This window comes from Schistocerca nitens, chromosome 8 (assembly GCF_023898315.1).
Source record: "Schistocerca nitens isolate TAMUIC-IGC-003100 chromosome 8, iqSchNite1.1, whole genome shotgun sequence".
Taxonomy (NCBI): Eukaryota; Metazoa; Arthropoda; class Insecta; order Orthoptera; family Acrididae; genus Schistocerca; species Schistocerca nitens.
In genome coordinates, this window is record NC_064621.1 from 518,537,974 (window position 1) to 518,561,848 (window position 23,875).

General features: G+C 41.0%; 1 protein-coding gene across 1 annotated transcript in view; it reads left to right on the top strand.

The window, feature by feature from the left end:
• The window catches only part of LOC126199272 (uncharacterized), a 252,436-nt gene that overhangs the window by 98,904 nt on the left and 129,657 nt on the right, over positions 1-23,875 (top strand). Inside the window, exon 5 of the mRNA XM_049936080.1 lies at positions 11,633-11,785. Coding sequence (XP_049792037.1) covers positions 11,633-11,785 — 153 coding nt within the window. The remainder of the gene's footprint in view (positions 1-11,632; positions 11,786-23,875) is intronic.

Genomic DNA, 23,875 nt, shown 5'->3' on the forward strand with positions numbered 1-23,875 from the left:
GGATCGGTTGGTAGGACATGTTTTGAGGCATCAAGGGATCACAAATTTAGCATTGGAGGGCAGCGTGGAGGGTAAAAATCGTAGAGGGAGACCAAGAGATGTTTACACTAAGCAGATTCAGAAGGATGTAGGTTGCAGTAGGTACTGGGAGATTAAGAAGCTTGCACAGGATAGAGTAGCATGGAGAGCTGCATCAAACCAGTCTCAGGACTGAAGACCACAACAACAACATCGATGGGATTGTGGATACATCACGTCTATTACCGCTAGGGAAACAGTGTAATTCAAAACTGAACATTTCACAGAGTGGTGACGTGATGAATCATGCAGAACAATACCTGTCAGAGGGGTAATGCGCATTAGGTGGAACAGTGCACAGAACTGATGGCGTGATTATACTGTATGCGCTATCCACCAGACAGGGACTAGTTGCGAACAGAGCTCCTCTGTACTCGCGTAGATGTATCGAATTTTCTCGTTGGAAACCTCTAAACCAATGTGGCAGACGTATGGCGTACACAAACGATGAATATGTGGATATGCTTCTGGTCCTTGGTGCATCAGATAATCGTGCTGGTGTTGCCGCTCGTAAATATGCTGCTAGATATCCTCGTCGACGCCATCCAGATAAAAATATGTTTTCTCGTATGGAGCTGTGCCTTCAGTAGTCAAGTTCTCTCCTTCCGCCATCGTGTGACAGAGGTCGTCCACGGACTCGCCATACTCCAACTACTGGGGAAGCTATTCTGGAGGTCACACATCAAGAACCTCAGTGAAGTACACGTAGCATAGCAAGGCAGCTGCATGTCTCGCAACGCATGGTCGTTAATGTGCTGCGCGAGCATGGGCTGCACCGCTGTCATTCTGCTTCCACGCAACACCTGCATCTTGCAGATCGCCATCAGTGGATGTCAAGTTCGTTTAGGTATTAACGTCTGGGCCAGAATAATGGGCGACAGGTATTTGGGCCCCAACATGTTGCTTGACCAGGTGACTGCACGAAGGTATTATGCATTCCTCTCAAACTATCTACCTGATGTGCTGGAAGATGTTCCACTACATGTTCGGCAGGGGATATGGTTCCAACATTATGGTGCACATCCACTCTCTGGTACTAACGTGCGACAGTATTTGGACAGAACATTTGCAGGGAAGTGGCTCGGACGTAGAAGTCCAGTTGGATGGCCACCACATTCACCTGACCTAAATCCCCTGGATTTCTTCCCATGGGGACACGAGAAGGAGCACATTTACTCTATTCCGCCGACGAATGTGGAAGAATTGGGAGCGCGTGTTCACGCTGCTTGTAACATGCCCTTTTATTCATCCGCTTGTTCGGGATTTGAATAGCAGCCCAAAATTAGATAATTGATTAGTGTGACCGTGTACCTAATGGGCTGGCAATCGGATTGGACTGCTCAGGGGATGTTACATTCCGTATTGTGCTTCGCAAATACTGTAATAAGTGCTGTTTGGTGGTAAGAAGGACACAAACACAGTTTCACAAACAAGACCTATATTCTTAGCAAAGCACAAAAATAAGGAGACAGCCACTGCCTTCGTCAATACACTGTTAATGACGGCTAATCTCAACACAGGTTTCTTTAGTTATTCTTAATCGTCACACGCAACATCCAATCACTGTAATCCAAGTAATGCCGGCGCGGTAGACGCGGAAGTTCAATAGCGGCACATAATATCACTGAAATCACTCTGTAATTAAACTTTCTCACTTTCCCGTATAATATTAACACAAAGGGGTTAAACCGCGGCGATGGCTACTCCCTTTGTCGATAATTTGCATTAATACAACTGCTGGCTTCTGCACAGCTCTGCCCGCCGCGCGGGAACCTACCACACCCTGACTCCGCACTCTCCACACTAACTAACTAGCTCTCCGCCCAGTTCTTCCCGCCTCGCGGGAATCTACCCAAGCCGCACTCGGCACTCCGGTGAACCCCCTCTAGCTCTCGCGACCTGACACACACTAATCGATAGTTGCCCTACCGACCTGTGTGAGTGTAAACTTAGTAGTAAGGGCCTGCGGACCCCTTACAGCCCCGCCCTCAAAAACTTCTTTTGAACCGCAGGTGAAAAAGAATCAGCAAGGGATTTAAAAACATAGTTACATTGAACAGAACATACAATACAAATAATTAATGAATTTACAATTTTTCAAAATAGTCCTGGACTCCGGTAGTGGGCTGCCTCCACAACAATTTCTACAAAAGGTTATTACATCACATAAATGGCATTGTCCAAAATTACAACTTTTACGTCAAATAGCAATAGTCCTCTCTGGTTCAATATCTAATGAAACCACACACAGCATATATACTCAAAAATTATTACCTAAACGCAGAACATATGAATTCTACACTACCATTTAGCTATTACAAGTTTTATGTCCATCCTTAGATAGTCTTTGACACGAAATATGCAACTCTAATTGTAATATATCACAAAACACAATGTAAAGAAACCTTTCCCTCTTTCAAAAGTCCATTTTACAGCTAAATGTCTTAACCATGTCTTAGCAGGTTTACTCGGGTCCTAGTAGCCCTTACTCTTGACCGGAACTCACCCGGATTGTCATTCGGTTTCTCGGTTCCTCCGCCTCTTCCTCGGAAATCAGACGAATGATTAATATGAATCCTTGGGTCATTATTTCCTTCTCTGTTTCGATCATTAGCTTGCTTGTATTTCTGTGATCTAATAGACTCCAATTGGTCCAGTATCTTCATTAAGGCCTCTCTACCTTTAATTAGGCTCCTGGATACGGTTCCTTGCCTTTTCTGATTCAATCTTCTTTTTATCGCAGATACCATGACGTTATCATTCAGGGGTTGTTCCAAAATCTCATTCCATTTCCACAAATGTTTGGCAAATTCTTCCGGCGTTCCTTTCCAATTACTAAGTGGTCTGCATCGTAATGGGTTCTCAAGTGCTGCACACTGACGACTTTTGGGCCAGCATTTCTTCAATAATCCTTCTCCAAACTGATCATAATTAGGAGTCCCTTTCTTCCTCTTGATTCCACAAGTGAAGGCCTCACCTTCGATTGCAACCCACTGGTCATTTTCTTCTCGCTGCATGGCTATAGCATTTCTCGGCTTGACTGCCAATTGGTTTTGCTTCTCTCCTATCCCCTCAACCACATCGTTGCATTGTTTCTGCATCGGCGTCACCTCGCTGATCTTTTCTCCCAATTCGGTTTTAGTTTCTTCAATACCGTCTTCCATCCTTTTTGTTAATTTTCCTTCCACCTTCTCCACATCTCCCTGGACTTGGTCTATGCTCTTCTGTAGCATCTTCTCTTTCTCGTTGATGTCCATCTTCAGTCGTTCTTGTAATTCCTGCATCTCCTTCTTCAGATTATATTCTATCTTCATTTGCGATGTTTGGATATCTTGGGCTATAGTTTCCTTAAATGACTCCAGGCTTTCTTTGGTTTTTTGTGAACTCTTTTCTAACGATGTTTGTAAATCTTCCATTAGTGATTTTCTGAGATTTTTCTCTAATGATGCGTTATTTTTCTCTACTGATGCTTGACCTTTTAGCAACTCTACTAACATCGACCGTATATCGGCATCTTCTGAAACTGGCCTAGCTCTCATCGCTTGTCCCGGTGTTTCAGGGTAACTAGTTGAATGTGCTGATGGGCTTCCTAATGACAATCCACAATCACTAATTCCTGAATCATCTTTGTCTTCCTGTCCTATCCCTTTCCTTTCACCTACTGCCTCACAGACCTGCTTATCTTCAGAAGACATTTTTGGTTTATATTAAATGCCCCGGCAAGTAATACAAAATAACCTCCAATAATTCAAAACACTCTTAATTACCATGAACTAATCAAACAGTCCCTGCAATCCTTTCAGTTAATCCCCAAAATGATACAACATACATGAGTACTGGACATAATAGCTCTCAAAAACCAAAATTTCCAATACCATTTTCACATACACAATTCATGTAAAAATGTTTCACAACAAGATAATCACAACACTCAAAAATCTATAAGTGCAAAATTACCAAAACAATTACCATTTATACAGTGCAGTGTGCATAAGTAAGCATGCTAGACTTCCGAGTATGTTTCGCAACTTTTATGAAATTACTGCAATTGAGCACTTTTCCTAATATAAGTACCAGTTAAAAATTGTTTATTTATCGCGAATACTGCACACTGCAATTTACTGTTACGTTAACCTGTCGTCTTCACTCACCAACCGACGTTACCACGAGTCGCGATGTTTTGACGTTTGAGGTGGGTGTGGCTGGGCCGCCGCTGCAGCTCGCGTGAAGTTGAAGATCAGCTGCAAGGCGACGTAGTTCCCCGTCGGCCGCTCCGTGGCGCTGCAGGCGGGCGTAGTTCGGCCGCTAGATGCCGGGACTGCGCTCGTTGTCTCGAAGTCGCTCGCCGTCGTGTCGTGTGAAATCACCTCGCGGGTCGAAGCTCTTTGGTGCAACTGCTACACGGGTCTGCGTGACGTCACTCACTAATTGCGTCACCACAATACATTATCGTCAGCATACCAGTTTATGGGTCCACACGAATTCGTCCGATTTTCACCGTTCAAAAAGCAATTTCCGTCAACATGTTATCATTAAACACCTTTCTAACAACTTTTGTGACGAAGTCTTGGCTCGTTTTGCTATTTTAATGTTCACACGTGTCTCTCTTTAGTGTCCACTTTTCACAGTTTTTCGCGCGGATTTTCGCATTTGCACTTTACAACACAGTTTATTGACGCTATTTGGCTATTTAGTATGGCAAGAAAAACAGTTTAGTCACAATCGTAAGATATTATTACTTCCTATTGTTCAAAAATGCATTGTTCCTTATCGCGATTTTACGTTGCAAAATATTTTCTTGCTTTAAGCACGGTAAATTACCTATTGTTCATTACGACTCGTCCGAAAATTGCACTTGTCCTCTCACGGTAAGCCAAGGGTGCAACAGGTCCTTTTTATTTATCCGCTCGTTCGGGATTTGAATAGCAGCCCAAAATTAGATAATTGATTAGTGTGACCGTGTACCTAATGGGCTGGCAATCGGATTGGATTGCTCAGGGGATGTTACATTCCGTATTGTTCTTCGCAAATACTGTAATAAGTGCTGTTTGGTGGTAAGAAGGACACAAACACAGTTTCACAAACAAGACCTATATTCTTAGCAAAGCACAAAAATAAGGAGACAGCCACTGCCTTCGTCAATACACTGTTAATGATGGCTAATCTCAACACAGGTTTCTTTAGTTATTCTTAATCGTCACACGCAACATCCAATCACTGTAAGCCAAGTAATGCCGGTGCGGTAGACGCGGAAGTTCAATAGCGGCACATAATATCACTGAAATCACTCTGTAATTAAACTTTCTCACTTTCCCGTATAATATTAACACAAAGGGGTTAAACCGCGGCGATGGCTACTCCCTTTGTCGATAATTTGCATTAATACAACTGCTGGCTTCTGCACAGCTCTGCCCGCCGCGCGGGAACCTACCACACCCTGACTCCGCACTCTCCACACTAACTAACTAGCTCTCCGCCCAGTTCTTCCCGCCTCGCGGGAATCTACCCAAGCCGCACTCGGCACTCCGGTGAACCCCCTCTAGCTCTCGCGACCTGACACACACTAATCGATAGTTGCCCTACCGACCTGTGTGAGTGTAAACTTAGTAGTAAGTGCCTGCGGACCCCTTACATGCTCTTGTTACTGTGGACGCAGCTTCGCTGCAAAGGGTCCAGAGCTGTATGATCCGGCGGGTTTCGCAATGTTTGGACTTGCAGAGAGGTCGCTTTGAGAATCTGTTTTTCTGAGGACAACGTATTCTGTTGGGAAGGTCATGTGGTCATTAATATGGACGTTATTAACGTCACTAGTTGCTAATGTTCGATATTTGAGCGCTCATATTACATGTAGGTTAAAAGACAAGTAGATCATCTTTAGCATCTCGAAATTGATATTGTTTTTGTAGTTATTTTATTCTATGACAGGTCATTTGTTTCAACTGTCTATCTCTTATTTTTTAACCACGTTTTTGTTATGTTCAGCGGTACAAGATGTTGTAAATTTAGAATACATGTGACCTAAGAAAAGGTGTAAATTACAGTTTCAATTGTCAGAATGAAATTACCAAATAACATATAACCAATTCCCATCCAGGACGGAGCCCTCGACCTCCTGCATGCTAACCCAAAACTCTATCCACTGCACCAACCGTTTTCTTTCTTTTTTCATTGATCTAATTTTGTTCGTTGAATTCGTTCGGGGCGGAAATCCGATGACACCCGTTCAAGCTCTTTGTTGATCCGTTCAGTTGATCCGAGGCAGGGGGCAGGTAACGCTCTGATCGAACACACTGAGCTACCGTGCCGGCAATTGTTCAGCATCACCAACGTGTGCTGACAGAGGTAGTAACCAAACACTTTTTTTTTGCTGGCATGTGAGAAGTCGCGCTTCGAAGCCCGCGAATTTCGCGAGAGAGAGAGAGAAAGAAAATGGTTCAAATGGCTCTGAGCACTATGGTACTTAACTTCTGAGGTCCTCAGTCCCCTAGGCTTAGAACTACTTAAACCTAACTAACCTAAGGACATCACACACATCCATGCCCGAGGCAGGATTCGGACCTGCGACCATAGCGGTCGCGCGGTTCCAGACTATAGCGCCTAGAACCGCTCGGCCACTCCGGCCGGCGAGAGAGAGAGAGAGAGAGAGAGAGAGAGAGAGAGAGAGAGAGAGAGAGAGTGGATACGACACTAGTAAAAACCTTAATTTCGATTGTTCAAAGTCTTAAATCTCTGAAAGTTCTTCAACGATTCCTTTGAAACTTTGACACAACGTTGCATTTGAATACGAGCGTGTTTTTATATACCTGTTGGAACGCCACATATAATACATATATAAATATACATGTAATAATTGTAGAGGAATGTGTATAAAAATGTAAATGGCCGTTTGTTCAAAATCTTAAATCTCCGAAAGTTCTTCACTGATTGTTTCGAAATATTGACACAACTTTGCATTCGAATACAAGCGTGTTTTTATATATCAATTTTTTTTAAATTGAATGTGATATATAAATCAATATGTAACTTATAAAGGGGAGACCTTATTACTAAAAATTTAGAGAACTTCTTGACCGATATACTTCAAATTTTTACACAATACGCTAATTAGCATTCAGGTGCACATAGGCTATATATTTGTAATATATCTAATAAACAAATATATGTGGAATATGTAGCGGGAAAACATTGTTACCGAAATTCTCAAAAAGTATACGACATATTCACATCTGATTTTTAGACATCATTGTAATAAACGCTTGGACACATTAATGGCTTCTCGTATTATGATTAGAATACTACTACAGTATCTGTAATTGCAGTAAGAATAAAAAAAAGGCTCAAGGTCAGAGAGAGGGCGAAGAAGAGATGGACAGAGGGGAGGAGAAGATGGACATATAAAATGGGGAAGAGGTGATGGACAGAGACAGGGTGAGAGATGGGGGGCAGGAGGATATGGAGAGAGAAGGAAGAGGAGAAGATGGAAAGAGAAAGAGTGGTGTAGTAATGCTCAGAGAGAGGGATTGAGGGAGGGATCTGGAGAAGACGGAGAGGGAGGGGGAGGAGAAGGTGGATAGAGAAGGGGAAGGAAGTGATTGACAGAGAGAGGGGGAGAGAGATGGGTTAGGAGCAGTTGGACAGAGTGGAGGAGGAGAGAATGGACAGAGTGGGGGGGGGGGAGGTGATTGACAGGGAAAGGAGGGAGGAGGAGGAGGAGTTGGACAAAGAGAGACAGAGGAGATGGACAGAGACACGGGGGAGAGGGAGTTTGGGTCGTATATCCAATCCCTATACATATTAGAAACATATCTGTTCTCTTTTCATTCGTTTCCAGTTAACCATGTTGAGCCACAGAAACGTGTGGCTAGTTAATAATACATAATATCAGTACATGTGCGGCCCAAGTGCCACCCCACAAGTTCAATATTGACTCTTGAACAAAAAATTTTACGATTATTTGTGTAGTGGTATCACGTGCGTAGTCCCTTGACGACCTGTCTCCACAGAACTCTGTCTTTGGCGTGCTGGCTTGCTTGGTGCTGGCCCATTCCAGTCAAGTTCTTATTCTGGTCTATCCACCGCAATTGAGCTCGTCTTGTAGGTGCGTTCTCGGCCGTCAACTTTTTCCTCTAATATTCTTTCCATTTCCTCTTGCCTTCTGGCAATATGACCAAAATATTTCAACGTTTGGTTGACAAGAGTCGACAGTCTTGTTCTGAAGCCGAGCTGCCTCAGGATGTCCTGTCCATGGTACTCGAAGTAATCTTCTATAGCACCACATTTCCAGAGTATAGATCCTGCGTGATCTGCCGTCTTCATCGTCCAAGTTTCTTCTGTGTAGGTTGCGATAGGGAAGATTAGCGTTCGGACGAGTGTGAGCCTTTTCTTCGCAGTGATGGAGGTGTCTTTCGAGATGCGAACAAGTTTTACTGTAGAATTTCTCGCAATCGAAGTGTGCCTACAGATCTCAGGTTCGCACTCTCCAGTATCAGTGACAACAGATCCAGATCCAGATCATAATAGCAGTTCTTGTCATATCAGGTCCTTGTCATTAGGACGCTCTACAATTGCACTTCGGCCTTTGTATTGTTGATTTCAAGACCATATTCTCTGCTTCGTTCGGCCAACCTTCGCATGAAGGTTTCCAGTTGATGTTCGTCTGTTGCATAAATCAGCGTGTCATCAACTTACCTGAGATTAAGAATTTTTCTGTCACCTACGATGCCGTCATACCAGTCTTCAGGAAGCTCTCTCATTATGTGCTCACTATATGCATTAAACAATAGTGAAGAGAGAATGCAACCTTGATGTCTGAGAAGGTGTTAATGATTCTTAATGTCGCTGTATTAGGAAGGTACAGTTGTCAGACAGATATACCAGATGTCTCGGCGTACTCATCTCGATGAGAATAGTCCTGAGCTTTGACCATTTCACCTTGTCGAAAGCTTTCTTGTAATCCATAAAGTACATCTTGATATAATATTTCCTTGCCTTATCTATGAGCACCAGATGTTTAGGATCTGCTCACGGGGTCCCTTGCCTGATAAGAAAACGCGACTAACAAAGCTATGAAAAATTTCCGCTCAATAGAAGAAATGCCGAGAACCACGTTATTATTGCACAATTTGCGAAGAACGGCTTCCTCTTTCTGTAGAATGATATTCCAGCTGTCACCAATAAAAAAATATTTTTATAGCGATACTGTTACTGATATATCGTTGATGTTTCTTGTCTAACAAGTAAGGCTACATTACACGTATGAGTTGTGTGAAATCCTACATTGTTTCATTCTTGTGTGGGGAAAAAACGAATGTTCCACTACACACAGGTAATTTACTATGTCACTAACTGTCTCTGGGACTTAACAGTGTATACTGAACATGTTCGCTATGAGTGTTTTCTTATCGGACTTGAGGTACAAACTTTTTTTTTTTAAAAAAAAAAAAACCTTAACATCCTAGGTGCGGTCTCACACACCGCTGGCGTTTATTGTTATTCTGTTGCTAATGCACAGGGGTGGTGTAGGAGATTACAGCCTTTTCTTCTCCGAAACTGGCGTAGTTTCCTTTGTCAGTAGTCACTTGAATGTGACATGGACCTACACCCATTCTGTCATGCTAGCGGTCTCTGAGACCGCATATGGGACTTGTGCATTATGGATTCAGCAGCCAGGTCTTTGATTTCTGATTTTGAGGATACTGTTTTAAAATGGTTTGAACAGTTTAGGAAGTGATGGTGGATCAGCTAGTGACAACGAAATTAAAGTGAACATAATTCAGAAAAGGAACATTGCGAAAGTTTAGACGAATTTGTTTTGCCGCCTGTGAATTCCTTGAAAGAAACAGGTGATCAAAGTGATGAAGACAGAAGTGTAGAGACTTAATCTTTAGCTAAAGTTTCTGATACAAATATATTTAGATGAAACAAGTATCGCTGGTCATCGAAACATCTTCTAACGATGGCCACTGGCATGTTGGAAATAAGTTGGGTGAAAGCTTTTGTCCTTCACAATTGCTACAAAGACGATGCCCAGGTGAGCCGCTTTAATGTTTTGGAGAAGTTTGGAAACTGATTGGCGACACCGCAGACGAAAAGCGAATCAACAACCGTCACATACCCAGTGAACTTCGTGCAATCATTCACCACCGTTATAGAAAGACTGAAAAAAAGGCAAAATATGCTCCACCTGTGAGCCGAAAAAGAAGAGAAAGACGCCTTATATTTGTCATTGTTCCAAGAAGCCAATCTAAATTTATTTTTCTACAAACATTTCCAGCGAGTTCAATGAAAACCTCTGAGAAGGACACGAAAAACCTGAAAAGTACTAGTGTGTTTTCATTTTTTGGGTGTTTTATAGGACGTTTTTAGAACATTTATAGTTACATGTATAATGAACAATAAAAATATAACGAAAAGTAAAATTTAGAGTGCAGGGTGTTTGAGTTTTCAAGTATTAACATTATCATGTAATATTTTGTGAAGTTTTTTGTTTAAATGCATTTTTTCGTAAAAATAAACGTTAACATTTATGTTGATGTGCTTTTTATGTGATATTAATATAACCTTTCATGCTTTGCTCCACGACAAATGCTGTGACTCAGAAAAGAGTAGAAAGACGCCTTATATTTGTAATTGAAGCCAATCTAACTTGCTTTCTCTTCAAAAATTTCCAGCTAGCTAAAAAACACCTTTGAGAAGGAAACCTGAAAAGTAGTAGTGTAATTTTCTTTTTTTGAATGTTTTATGGGAGGTTCTTTTTATGTTTTTATTGTTACAAGTGTGCAAACAATAAAAACACAGAAAAAAGAAAAATTTAGAGTCAGGGTCCAGAATGAAATTCAGCGCAGTGTGCGCTAATATGAAACTTACTGGCTGATTTAAACTGGATACCGGACCGATATTCGAACTCAGGAACTCAGGACCTTTGCCTTCGCGTGCAAGTGCTCTACCAACTGAACTACCCAAGCACGACTCAGGACCCTGTCTTCACAGCTTTCTTCCGCCAGTACCTCGTCTCCTACCTTGCAAACTTCATAGAAGCTCTTGAACCTTGCAAAGGTCCTGAGTTCGAGTCTCGCTCTGGCACACAGTCTTAATCTGCTATGAAGTTAGAGGGTAATTGAGTTTTCATAGCATTAACATTATCACGTAATATTATGTTCATTTTGTGCAGTTTTGTTTAAATGCTTTTTTTTCGTAAAAATAAATGTTAAAATTTATTTTGATGTATAAAAACTGAAACGTTTCATTCAAACTGCTGATTTCAATTTTTACAGCTATTTAAATATGGCGGTCTTTCAGACCACACCTGACGCAGAGCGTGACAAAAAGATGAGCTGGGAAGCTAAGGGTTAACACATCGTCAGCGATAGCGACCAGATTGACGGATATTATGAGACTAGGCAGTTGTTGTGTTGTACGACGAATGATATTATGACTCTTTCGAAACATTCGTTGCCAATTTCCTAAATTATCCTTCTCCAGTTTGAAGCTTGTGCTCAGTCTCATTATCAGAGAGACCCAAGACCGCAGTCTTCACTGTTTCCCGTGTTCCCAGGTTCCAGTGTCCAACGTGTCGCTGTCGGACTGCGCGCTGGGCATCGAGTTGGAGGGACCGGTGTTGGGCTTCACGGTGTACCGGCGTGACGACAACTCGTCCCTTCTCGCTTCCGTCGACACGGCACTCATCTACACAGACTCCTACAGAGAGGTGCGTGTCCACTTCCCAATTTCTGCTCAAGTCCAAGTCGTCATTTCAGGACAATGCACTGTCCTTTAGCGTAAAGCGCAGCACTCCATAGAGTAAGCAAGGTAGTCGAAAAGATTAAGGATAAGGTGGTACAATTGCGATCATTTCGGACAAATGTTATTGTAACTGGAAATATACTGAGAAAAGAAATAATTATAACTATGGCACTTGTTCTTGGATGTTTAATGAATATGTAACACAAATATTAGACAGTTAAAAATGTTAGTATAAACACAAAAAAGGTTACAGAATTGGGAAAAATCGATCGAAAATGTACCACACTAGGTACAATTGTGATCGCTTCCTGGTACTGCTTAATAGGTGGTAACTTTGTTGTTCGTTTCTGTCGGCTTGTTTATAGCACTGATCGCTTTTCTCATTTTCTACTGTAACACAATATTACAAAGCAAAGTAAATTTTACGAATATAATTTACTCGTTTTTTGAAGAGGTTTATTTGAAAACCAAAAATTTTAGCACTATTACTATGGCTAATTGATATTTCGTTTATTTACCTGGTTATTAGCAAAAAATTTAAAACGCCTGTTGTAACTAAGACCAAATAAATACCGAAAGATACCTGTTGTTCAGAAGTAAAAGACCAGTATCGGTTTTAACTGGTCGGTTTTTCCCATCCTCACCACGGTTGCAGACATGCGGTTGCAAACAAACGAGATAACTTTTTTCGAGGTGATAAATTCAACCTTTGTGTCTAATAGTTTTAGTCATTTAGATGATATGAAACTTACAAAAACTTTTTCCGAAGTGAAAATCACCAATCATTAGTCTCATGCTAAAGAAACATTGCTTATGTACTTGTTCCCATTAAGGAAATTTTGGTTTGGAAACTTTTTTTCAATTTTCGATTGGTGCAAATTTTCTTATTTTAAAAAGATAATCACCAAAGAATTAAAACTTACATGGATTTTAACTGGGAAATATTTGTGTCAAAAACAGAACTAACTGTGAATGTTTATAGGATACAAATCTTTAACATATTGCAGCGTGTCAGCAACTGTGAAATGTACAGCAAATAAACAATTTTTTTCAGCCTTCAGTTGCAAGGTAATTTTACTCGTTTACCTAGGTTTCGATTCCAGTAATGGAATCTTCTTCAGAACAAAAAATTAAATTATTTTGTGAGCCAAACACTGGCCATGTCACAGATTAAAAATTAAAACAATAAAGATGCATAATCATAAGATTATGTCAGTCAAAATTAAAACCATTAAGGCGAACATAGACGGAGCTACGCCGGCCAGAAATCAGGACCAGCGGCCGCTTTCGTGTGGTCCTGATTTCTGGCCGGCGTAGCTCCGTCTACGTTCGCCTTAATGGTTTTAATTTTGACTGACATAATCTAATGATTATGCATCTTTATTGTTTTAATTTTTAATCTGTGACATGGCCAGTGTTTGGCTCACAAAATAATTTAATTTTTTGTTCTGAAGAAGATTCCATTACTGGAATCGAAACCTAGGTAAACGAGTAAAATTACCTTGCAACTGAAGGCTGAAAAAAATTGTTTATTTATAGGATACGCCATTCGGCTGAAAATCTTGCCTCCTCCCTCTACTTTCTGATAAGTTTTATTAACCATATGTTTAATTCAACATGTATGTTGAAATTTCTTCATTATTTTAACTTAATTATATAAATGTCCATTAATTTTTGTTAAACATAATAATGATTGTACTGTTCACTTCAACAACTACATTGTCAACACGTTTTATAGTCAGCATATTACCTTACTGGTCCGAATATAAGCCACATCCTAATATAAGCTGCATCCTTAACTGTCAAAGGGTAAAAAAAGAGAGAAAAATTTATGTCTTGTTACCCATTTACAAAAACTCTTCACAATACAATCAGGGTTAATCACATTTTTATATTATAATGTAACTACATTACATAGAAATACCAGCTTTCTAATCACAGTTTCGCTGATGTCACTGTTAATTTCAACAGCGGTATTTTCTTCATAAGTGTCAGTATTTTCGTCTCTGTTCCACTAAAAGTATGTTGTTTTCGCTACTGGACGCCAACACTTGTTGAATTCTTTAATGGTAGACTCTGGTGATATAGTGCAGCAGGAAGAGAGGATCATGTTTAATCTTGTGGGAGTGATCCCCTTCTATAAGCCAACGGTCTTTAAATGGCTTGTTTACGATGACATTAAATATCTGTGGTTTTCAAGTCATACCTTTAGGTATAATGATTTGTGTTCAGTGTTGAAATTTCATTTTTTTTTTCTTTAGGTGTGGTATGACATTTAAAGGCATCCAAGACTGGTATAGTAGTGCACCGGGTCTGTAATTCCAGACATTATTTATCCAGTCCATCAATAACTCTGTCAGTCAGCCCTTTTTTTGTTAACAATTGATTAACCCCTAACGAAAACTATGTTGCAGTGTGTATGTTATTCCGAATTACGATTCATTGATCTTTTGGACATGCACTCTTTTTGCGAGCGGTAGGTGACCATGAGGCTATCTGAGCGCGAGTCACGGCTATGTCACCAACCAACTGCCTGTTCCTCTGCACATGGATGGACATCCAAAGGAACATCGCATCGTAATTCGGAAAGACACCGACACTGCAATATCGTATTTATCTGCAAGCGACATTCAGTTGAAATTCTCGCCTGTACATGAATATACACAATGGATACCCGAATACAGGTTGTAGGCACACAGTTGACGACACATGGAAGTTTGGATATAGTCGTGAGTCGTGCTAGGATAGCCTATTAGCTGCCAGCACGGTAGCTCAGCGTGTTCAGTCAGAGGGTTAGTTGCCCTCTGTAATAAATAAATTAAAAAAAACTGATTTAATGGATCAACGATAAAGTTGAACAAGCATCATGGAACTTCCACCCCGAACGAAATGAAAAAAAAAGATGAACTTGAACAAGCGTCGTGGGATGTCCGCTCCAAACAAACAGAACGAAAAATCACGAACAAAATGACATCAAAATAAAAAAAAAAATTGTAAGGCGACCGCTCGCGATAAGCGGGAAATCCGGGTTCGAGACCCTCTCCGGCACAAATTTCCATTTTTGTCGTCCCATTATACAGCGGACAGTTATCAGTATTCGCAATTGGGAATACATTTAATGTCTAATGAAAACTTCCCTCGGGAAAAGTTTTATGCTCCAGAATACCACAGGGATTGAGAGGGGAATTGGCAGCTGTTCTCTCTCTGTTGTGCTGCTGTTGTAGCTGAGGTCTTCAGTCCAATGATGTGTTTGATGCAACTTTCAACGCTTGTCTATCCAGTGCAAGCATCTGGATCTACATCTACATCTACATTTATACTCTGCAAGCCACCCAACGGTGTGTGGAGGAGGGCACTTTACGTGCCACTGTCATTACCTCCCTTTCCTGTTCCAGTCGCGTATGGTTCGCGGGAAGAACGACTGTCTGAAAGCCTCCGTGCGCGCTCTAATCTCTCTAATTTTACATTCGTGATCTCCTCGGGAGGTATAAGTAGGGGGAAGCAATATATTCGATACCTCATCCAGAAACGCACCCTCTCGAAACCTGGCGAGCAAGCTACACCGCGATGCAGAGCGCCTCTCTTGCAGAGTCTGCCACTTGAGTTTATTAAACATCTCCGTAACGCTATCACGGTTACCAAATAACCCTGTGACGAAACGCGCCGCTCTTCTTTGGATCTTCTCTATCTCCTCCGTCAACCCGATCCGGTACGGATCCCACACTGATGAACAATACTCAAGTATAGGTCGAACGAGTGTTTTGTAAGCCACCTCCTTTGTTGATGGACTACATTTCCTAAGGACTCTCCCAATGAATCTCACCCTGGTACCCGCCTTACCAACAATTAACCACCGCAATTAACTACCGCAACCTACAACCATTTGAACCTGCTTATTGTATTCAAGCCTTTGTGTCCTATAATTTTCATCCACTCCCCTCAAACTTCCTTCCACTACCAAACTGATCCTTAATGCCTCAGGATGCGCACCATCAACTGATTTCCTCTTTTAGTCGAGGTGTGCCAAAAGTTTCTTTTCTCCCGCAGTTCGATTCAGTACCTCTACATTAGTTAATCAAACTACCTATGTAATTTTCAGCATCCTTTCGTACCATCACATTTCAAAACCTTCTATTCTCGTCTCGTCTGAACTGCTTATTGTCCAAGTTTTACTTCTGTACAAGGTTACACTCTATACAAATACATTGAGAAAATACTTTCTGATAGTCAAAGTTATATTGCATTTTAACAAATTCTCTTTATCAGAAACACTTTTCTTATTATTGCCAGTCTGCGTTTAATATCTTCTCTATTTCACCTGTTGTCCGTTATTTCATTGTCCACATAGCAAAACTCAAACACTTGGGAGCTAACTAACCTAAGGACATCACACACATCCATGCCAGAGGCAGGATTCGAACCTGCGACCGTAGCGGTCGCGCGGTTCTAGACTGTAGTGCCTAGAACCGTTCGACCACCCCGGACGGCAGGACGAAGCCCTAATAACTGCACAACACAACGATTTGCAGATTAGGGAGTGTACAGATGAATATAAGCAGCCATTTTTGCCTCACTCAGTACATGAATGTGATATGAAAGAAAACTGGTGCTGTTGGTGCATTGCACCATCTGCCATGCTTTTCCAAGGCCTTTAACTGGATATTTTTCGAGAGATAGTTTGGTCATCTTTCCTTTCATCTTCTAAAAAGAAAAGAACCGAAGCTTCAACTTTTGCAGCTAATTCATCAATGTTATCCAATGCCGCTCATTAGATTCATCCAAACCATCCTTCTTCCAGCTTCTCTATCTAAACTCTTCGCTTAACGAAAAATGGCGAGTCTGAAATTTGCATTATAACTGCGTCACGTTTTAAAGTTAGGTGCTGATTTTCTTTCGACATTATCTCTCACTGACGAAGACTAAATTTTACTCTTTTTTAGAGAAAAACTGTAACATAAACATGATAAGATACTGATCGCACACTTTTACTTGGCCCCTGAGCAGAGGATGCTGGGAGCTGAAGCTTGCAATCAGCTCTTAGCACACTGGCTGCTGAGACAAGCCTCACCTCCTTTTGCCAGAGCAGCCATCTTGTAGTGTATAAAAGAAACGAACATTTAATGCCTTAATGCGTTGCAGAAGTGGCATGAAAGTTTATGGTGAGTCGCTAGAAGGGCCAAGTATAGCCTCTTCATTCATTTTTGTAAGTAATCTTAACAATCACCAAGCACAACAACGCACATGGATCAACACTATATTCACAAAGGCTACTTTTTGTTATGGCTCTCAATATTGTTACATAGCTATGGTTTGCAACGAGCATAAACATTCCAGAGGGGCACGAAGTCAGCTGATCTCAGAGTGTCCCAGTAAAAGCGTGCAATTAGTAATGACATGCAAAATTTAAGGGCGGATGTAATGGATTTTGGTCCAAAAATCGATGTTTCAGAAATATTATTTTCTTGATATACACAGTTTAATCTAGGTTGTGTGTGAGTTTTATCATGATAGCAGCTTTAGAAATGCCTTTAAATTGTTAAACTGATTAACTCTGTACTGGCAGCCACTCCCACCTTTTCCAAAATTTGGGAAACTGCTTGTTCAGTGGAATTTTTGTCGGTCTTAAGGCTATTTTCTTTTGATATCTTTGGCTGACTATATCTCTGGCTGACATGTAGCTATATCTTTGACTGAAAACTTTCTTGCATGTGGTTTATTTACATTTTAACTATTCTAACACATATTAGTAGGTGGATGGTTGAATTCACAAACCTCTACAGGGAAGTCAAGTTTATGCATAATGGGTGGTGGAAAAACTGTGTTTAGGAATCGGAGGTTTCATGGAAATTGGTTTACCATAAAAAAAGTGGAATAAGCTCAAAATGAAGAACATAAGCTCTCAGCTTCAGCATTGAAACTTGGGACAGGCGAATTGTACAGGTGTGTGAATGATGTTGATATGGATTCCACAGGATTCAGATTTATTGTCTTAGAGGTTCTCTGCCAGGCAATAAAGTTTTCATGTTCATGTGTTAGTTGTAAAAATACAGAATCCATGGCTGTTGTTGAAGAATGAAGAGTGGGAATTGCTTCTGATTTTAAATTAATTTGTAATTCAAGTGGCTATGAATCTCCTCCAAAAAAAATTGACACTGGTACCTATGGTATCAATTTTAGGTAAGCATATGTTCTGAGATGCCTTGGACAGGGCAGGGAAGGAGGTAGTTTGTTGTGAGGTTTTCTGAACATGCCTCCACCTTATGCAAGGTTTGAAAAAATAAAGAAATGTCTGATGCTGTATGTGATACTGCCAAAGTTTCTATGAGGAAAGCAGTGGAGCAATTGGTGGAAATAAACCAAAAAGGAATAGAACATGGGGTAGATATTCATGACAGTGAATCTCCTACAAATGTTACTGACCTGTCTGTGTCTGTAGATGGGACCTTGATGAAAAGGGGTCACACATATCTGTATGGAGTTGCATTTGTTATTGGTATTGACTCAGGTAAAGTTTTGGATCTAGAAATTATGTCTAAATACTGCCACCAGTGTGCAACAAGGAAAATGTCCAACAATGAGGACAGTGAGAAACTGTTGCAAGAAAAGCATGCAGTAGCATGCTCTAAAAATTATAGTGGCTCAAGTGGGGGCATGGAGACTGCTGCAGTTGTGAGGGTGTTCTCCAGGTATGAGGACCAGTATGGTGTTAAAGGGACTCCCTTTGTTCAAAGCTGTAACACATACAAATCTGTACAATACAACAATAGAAAAGTTGGAATGTGTCGGCCATATCAAAAAGGGGCCCAGCGGTAGGCTTTGTTGCTTGCTGAAAGAGAAGAAAGGTGAAGTACTTGAGGATGGAAAACCACTAGGAGGAAAAGTCAGGCTTACTCTGAAAGAAATTGATTCTCTTCAGTTATTTTATAAGAGAGCTATCAGGAAAGCACACATAATGTAGAGGCAATGTGGCGTGCTGTATGGGCATTTTTTTCCACAAACTATCCACTGACCAAACACCAATACACAATCTGTATCCGAAAGACGACTGGTGTAAGTTCAACAACAGAAATGAGATGTATTCACATAAACACTCATTACCAGAACCTGTTATGAATGAAATTAAGCCCACATTCAAGTTTCTTACCAACCCTGATTTATTGAGGGAGTGTCTTCATGGAAAGACACAAAATGCAAATGAAAGGTTCAATAATTTAATTTGGATTAGATACTCAAAAAGGATATTCTGTGGACTTGAAGTACTGAAAATAGGTGTCTATGATGCAGTTTTATGTAACAATAATGGTAATAATGGCAGAATTGAAGAGCTGAAAACATTTTACATCATTGACGAGAGCAGGGTCAAGAAAGCTAACAGATCAGTGTCTTATCTGCAAATACAGGCCAGGCAGATTTGAAGAGGAAAGAAGAGAAACCTGGGGGATGAGGAGTATCAGTATGGAGGATCTTAAAATTGAGGTAAACTTATTACACGTAGAAGTATGAGAAGAAAATCTTTGAACCCCATTTTCTCTGTTTTTCATTTGTTATGTTATTAGAAGCCATTTCTCAAAAAGTATATATCCTTATGTTATGAAATTTTCAGAAACTGTTCCCAGTGTGTTGCTCTCTCCCCAAAACTAAAAAGTACGAGATCGTGCAATTACATTCTGGTTTTTAGATGATTGTATGTAGAAAAAAAGTTAATTTTAGATGTGCAAAATTAAAACCTCTGTTAATGATATAATTTGTACCATAAATTAATAACTTTAGTTCAGTGGTCTTATAATCTTCTAAGGACACTACAATAAAATTTTCAGATTAATTGCATGATTAGAATTTGAATTGTGGCTTTCTATAAAAAAGACAGTAAAAAAATTAAAAATTCAAATTTCTGGCAAAATATTTTATTATATTTTTCCGTTAAAACACAGCTCCTTTGCTTTACACCTGCAAAATTTAAAATTTGTACATTAATAAACATGGCTGTAATGACTTTTTAAGTAAATGTTTACATTTTCCATTACATCCCCCCTTAAGGACGAAAGTAACTTCTGCACAATATGTCATTGTCAATTAACATAGTTCAATGAAACCTGGACCAAACATAGACAGAGCTGCTATAGTATAGTACAGAACATGCCTAAAAGAAATACGCAGTGAGACAAACAGAAATGGGACTTTTATTCAAAGGCGATAATCACACTGAAGTTACCATGATTTATGCCTTACAAAAGGCAGGAAATGCTTCTCATTAGGCTGTGTGATCATCACAGATGGCAATGTATGCCCTGCAACGTGCTCCCCTGCAGGCCACAAAGAATTCTTCATTCTTACAACAGTGAGACTGACAACTGCTAGGCTGGCCGTTGTGACCGAGCGGTTCTAGGCACTTCAGTCTGGAACCGCACGACCACTACAGTCGCAGGTTTGAACCCTGCCTCAGGCTTGGATATGTGTGATGTCCTTAGGTTATTTAGGTTTAAGTAGTTCTAAGTTCTAGGGCACTGATGACCTCAGATGTTAAGCCCCATAGTGCTCAGAGCCATTTGAACCATTTGGACAACTGCTAGATGGTCGTTGGTGCATGTGGACATCCTGCAATACAACTCCCCAATGCGGTTCATACACGATCGATGAGATTTAAACCCGGGGAAAGGACAGGCCAGTCCATTAGCTGAATATTTACTCATTCCAAGAGCTCTTCCACTTGCGCTGTATGATACAGTCACTCACTGTCAGCCATAAAAATGAAGACGGAACCAAATGTATCCTTAAAAAGATACATGTGGAGAATGAGTATAGTCTCACAATAACAATGACCAGTGAGGGTACCGTGCCAATGGCCTTGTCGCAGTGGTAACACCAGTTCCCATCCGATCACTGAAGTTAAGCACTGTCGGGCTGGGCTAGCACTTGGATGGGTGACCATCCAGTCTGCTGAGCACTGTTGGGAAGCGGGATGCACTCAGCCCTTGTGAGGCAAACTGAGGAGCTACGTGACTGAGAAAGAGTGGCTTCTGTCTTGTTAACTGACATGCGAGCGGGAGCGGTGTGCTGACCACATGTCCCTCCATATCCACGTCTGGTGATGCCTGTGGGCTGACGATGATATGACTGTACCATCAGGCCTTCGTGGGCTATTCAGGCAGAGTTCAGTTATAGTGAGTGTATTGTGTTCAAATATTTGGAGGGCAGTACATCCATGAAACATTATGCCTCCCCACACCATAACATTTAGACCACTAAAATGATAATTTTGGCAGTGTTCCTGACTGCACTACTTGCTCCCACCTCCCGCCCTATGAGGGTACATCTACCACTGTCAAACACAATTGTTTTGATGGTCAAGGTGTTATGGTGTGGAGAGGCATAATGTTGCATGGGCATGCTGGTCACAATATATTTGAATACAGTATACTCACTGGTCATCATTATTGAGGCACTGTACACCTTCCCCACATGCATCTTTTCAGCAGTGTTTTCGGCTCTGACTTCATTTTCTTGGATGACAATGCATGAAACAATGAACAGTGCATGTGAGGAGCTCATGGGTAGAGATGATATTAAGCGAATGGACTGGCCTACCCATTCCTCTGACTTAAATCACATCGAGCATGTGTGGGATGCATTGGGGAGACATATTGAGGCACATCCACATGCACTATCAACCATCCTGCTGTTGTCAACAAGAACTCCTTACCAACCTTGTGCTCAGAATGGGAGCACATTGCAAAATGTGTGTCAGGAACCATGGCAACTTCAGTTTGATTATTGCCTTTGAATAAAAGTATAACTTCTGTTAGTCTCATTGCATATTTCTTGCAAAGTGTGTATCAGGAACCACAGCAACTTCAGTTTAATTATTGTCTTTGAATAAAAGCATAACTTCTGTTCGTCACATTGCATATTGTTGCAGTTAGGGTATCTGTAGCAGTCCTTTCTATGTATGGTGCAAGTTTCATCAAGCTACGTCACTTGGCAGTGACACATCATGGGAAGCTGATTTTTTGCCCTTAAGTTTTCCATACCACTGTAGTAACTACATAAATGAAACGATAACAATCAAAAATGGTTATATTGTAACTTCATATGCAATGATCAGTTTCCAAGCATTAGTGGTATTATTGTTCTCTTTCACATAAAGGGAGGAGCAGTTGGGTATAGTCAAAGTTTCTGAGATGTGAGAATGTACCAGTATTTGTAGGTCTGTACAGATAAACCTTAATCTAATTTTTCTTCATCGAATTTTAAGGAAAAGGTGTTGCTTATATTCAGGCCAACATGGTATATGCCTTGAAGTTTCACATATGTTGCTCTCTGCTCATACACTTCTGTGCCAAAATATTATGACTACCTGCTCAATAGCATCTTGGTCCTTCACTGGAATGCAATGCAGCAGCGATTCTGCATGGAATGAATTCAACAAGTTGGTAGGTTTCCAGATTTATGTGGAACCAGATGTCTACACACAGATCACGCAGTGTCAATAAATTACAGGTTTATTTTTTGTGAGTGTGGAACTGGTGCCTGAATGTATCTTAGAAGTGATCCTTTAGGTTGAAATCAGATGAATTTGGTGGCTAAGATGCCACCATGAGTTCACTATCACGTTCTTGAAACCACTTTAGCAAGATTCTGGCCTTGTGGTACAGATGGTTATTCTGCTGGAAGATGGCATCACTGCTGGGGAAGTCATTAAGCATGAAGGGATGCACATGGTCTGAATAATGTTCACATAGTCCACAGATGTTATGCTATCTTTGATTACTGCCTCAAGTGTCATGGAAGCACAGGTAAATGTCCTCTGTAGCATATTGTATTACTGTCTCCACTGCCCTTTGTGCATGGCACAGCACTTGCGAGTAGCCGTTCACCTGGGTGACAGTGCAACTGGAGCTGCTATAACAAGAAATGTGATTCATCTAATCAGATGACACATTTCTGTCAGTCCACTGTCCAATCTCAATGACCCTACACCAACTGATTGCTGATGACATTGAGTCAACATTGGAATACAAGGGGCCAAGTGCTGTGAGGCACATGTTCAGCAGTGTATGCTAAACAGCATGCTCCAAAATATTTATGCCTATACCATCACTGTACTCTACCATCACATCTCTCACCAACTGCCCCTAACCTGCTTTACATAATGGACTTGCCTCTGACTTCCACGTTCTGTGATGAGGTCCAACACCTTGTCACCTGCTCTTAGTTTCACTGTCCTTAACCACTTTCCAAAAGTTCACGACAGCACGACCTGCTGTTTCCAAAGAACTCAGTCCCAGGTGGTAGGCTTTAATCATCTGCACCTTGTCTAAGTTGCTTATGTCAGTGGATGACCCTCTTTGTGGGGGTGTATCATCACTAGAATAATTCCACATCCACTAAGTGGATCTTCATTGTGGTAGTCTAAAGCTTGCAGTCATTCTTTCTACTCATGACGTCACCTTTGCTGTCGTATTGTTCTCTTGTGATGTGTTTTCTCGTGTTGTATGGTGCAAGTTGGCATTGCCAGCGAGCAGTTTTGACCCTCTTGTAGACACACAGAAATGGATTTCCTGTCCAAGAGCTTGTATCTTTTAGTTCTGTGAAACTTGCATTTTCCTGTGGAAGGAATGCACAGTCTCACAGAAGCATTTGTGAAGTCACTGAACTTCAGCCATTTGATGTGTATGAAATCTGAAGGGAAGATATAATACATATATATAGTGTCATCCTGAGCAATCAGTTTTGCAGTGTCTGGAGGCTCTTGACGTGCTGTTTAGTGACTTTGCCCTGTACCACCACAGTATACTCGGGTGCAGAACAGAGCAGCACCTTCTATAGTATCACACCATGTTGTGGAGGCAATGTCGAGCTTGGTTTAAGAGCTGGCTACAAGGTGATGAGTCTTCCAAAGGCTTTCTCCTGATGTTGGTGATATAATGACCCCACATTAGACGTTTGTCCAATGTGACACCAATGTATCATGCTGTATCACTCCATGGAATAGTGCTACTGACAGTGCTGATCTTCTGCAGATCAACTGGAAATCATCAAATAGTGATGATTATGG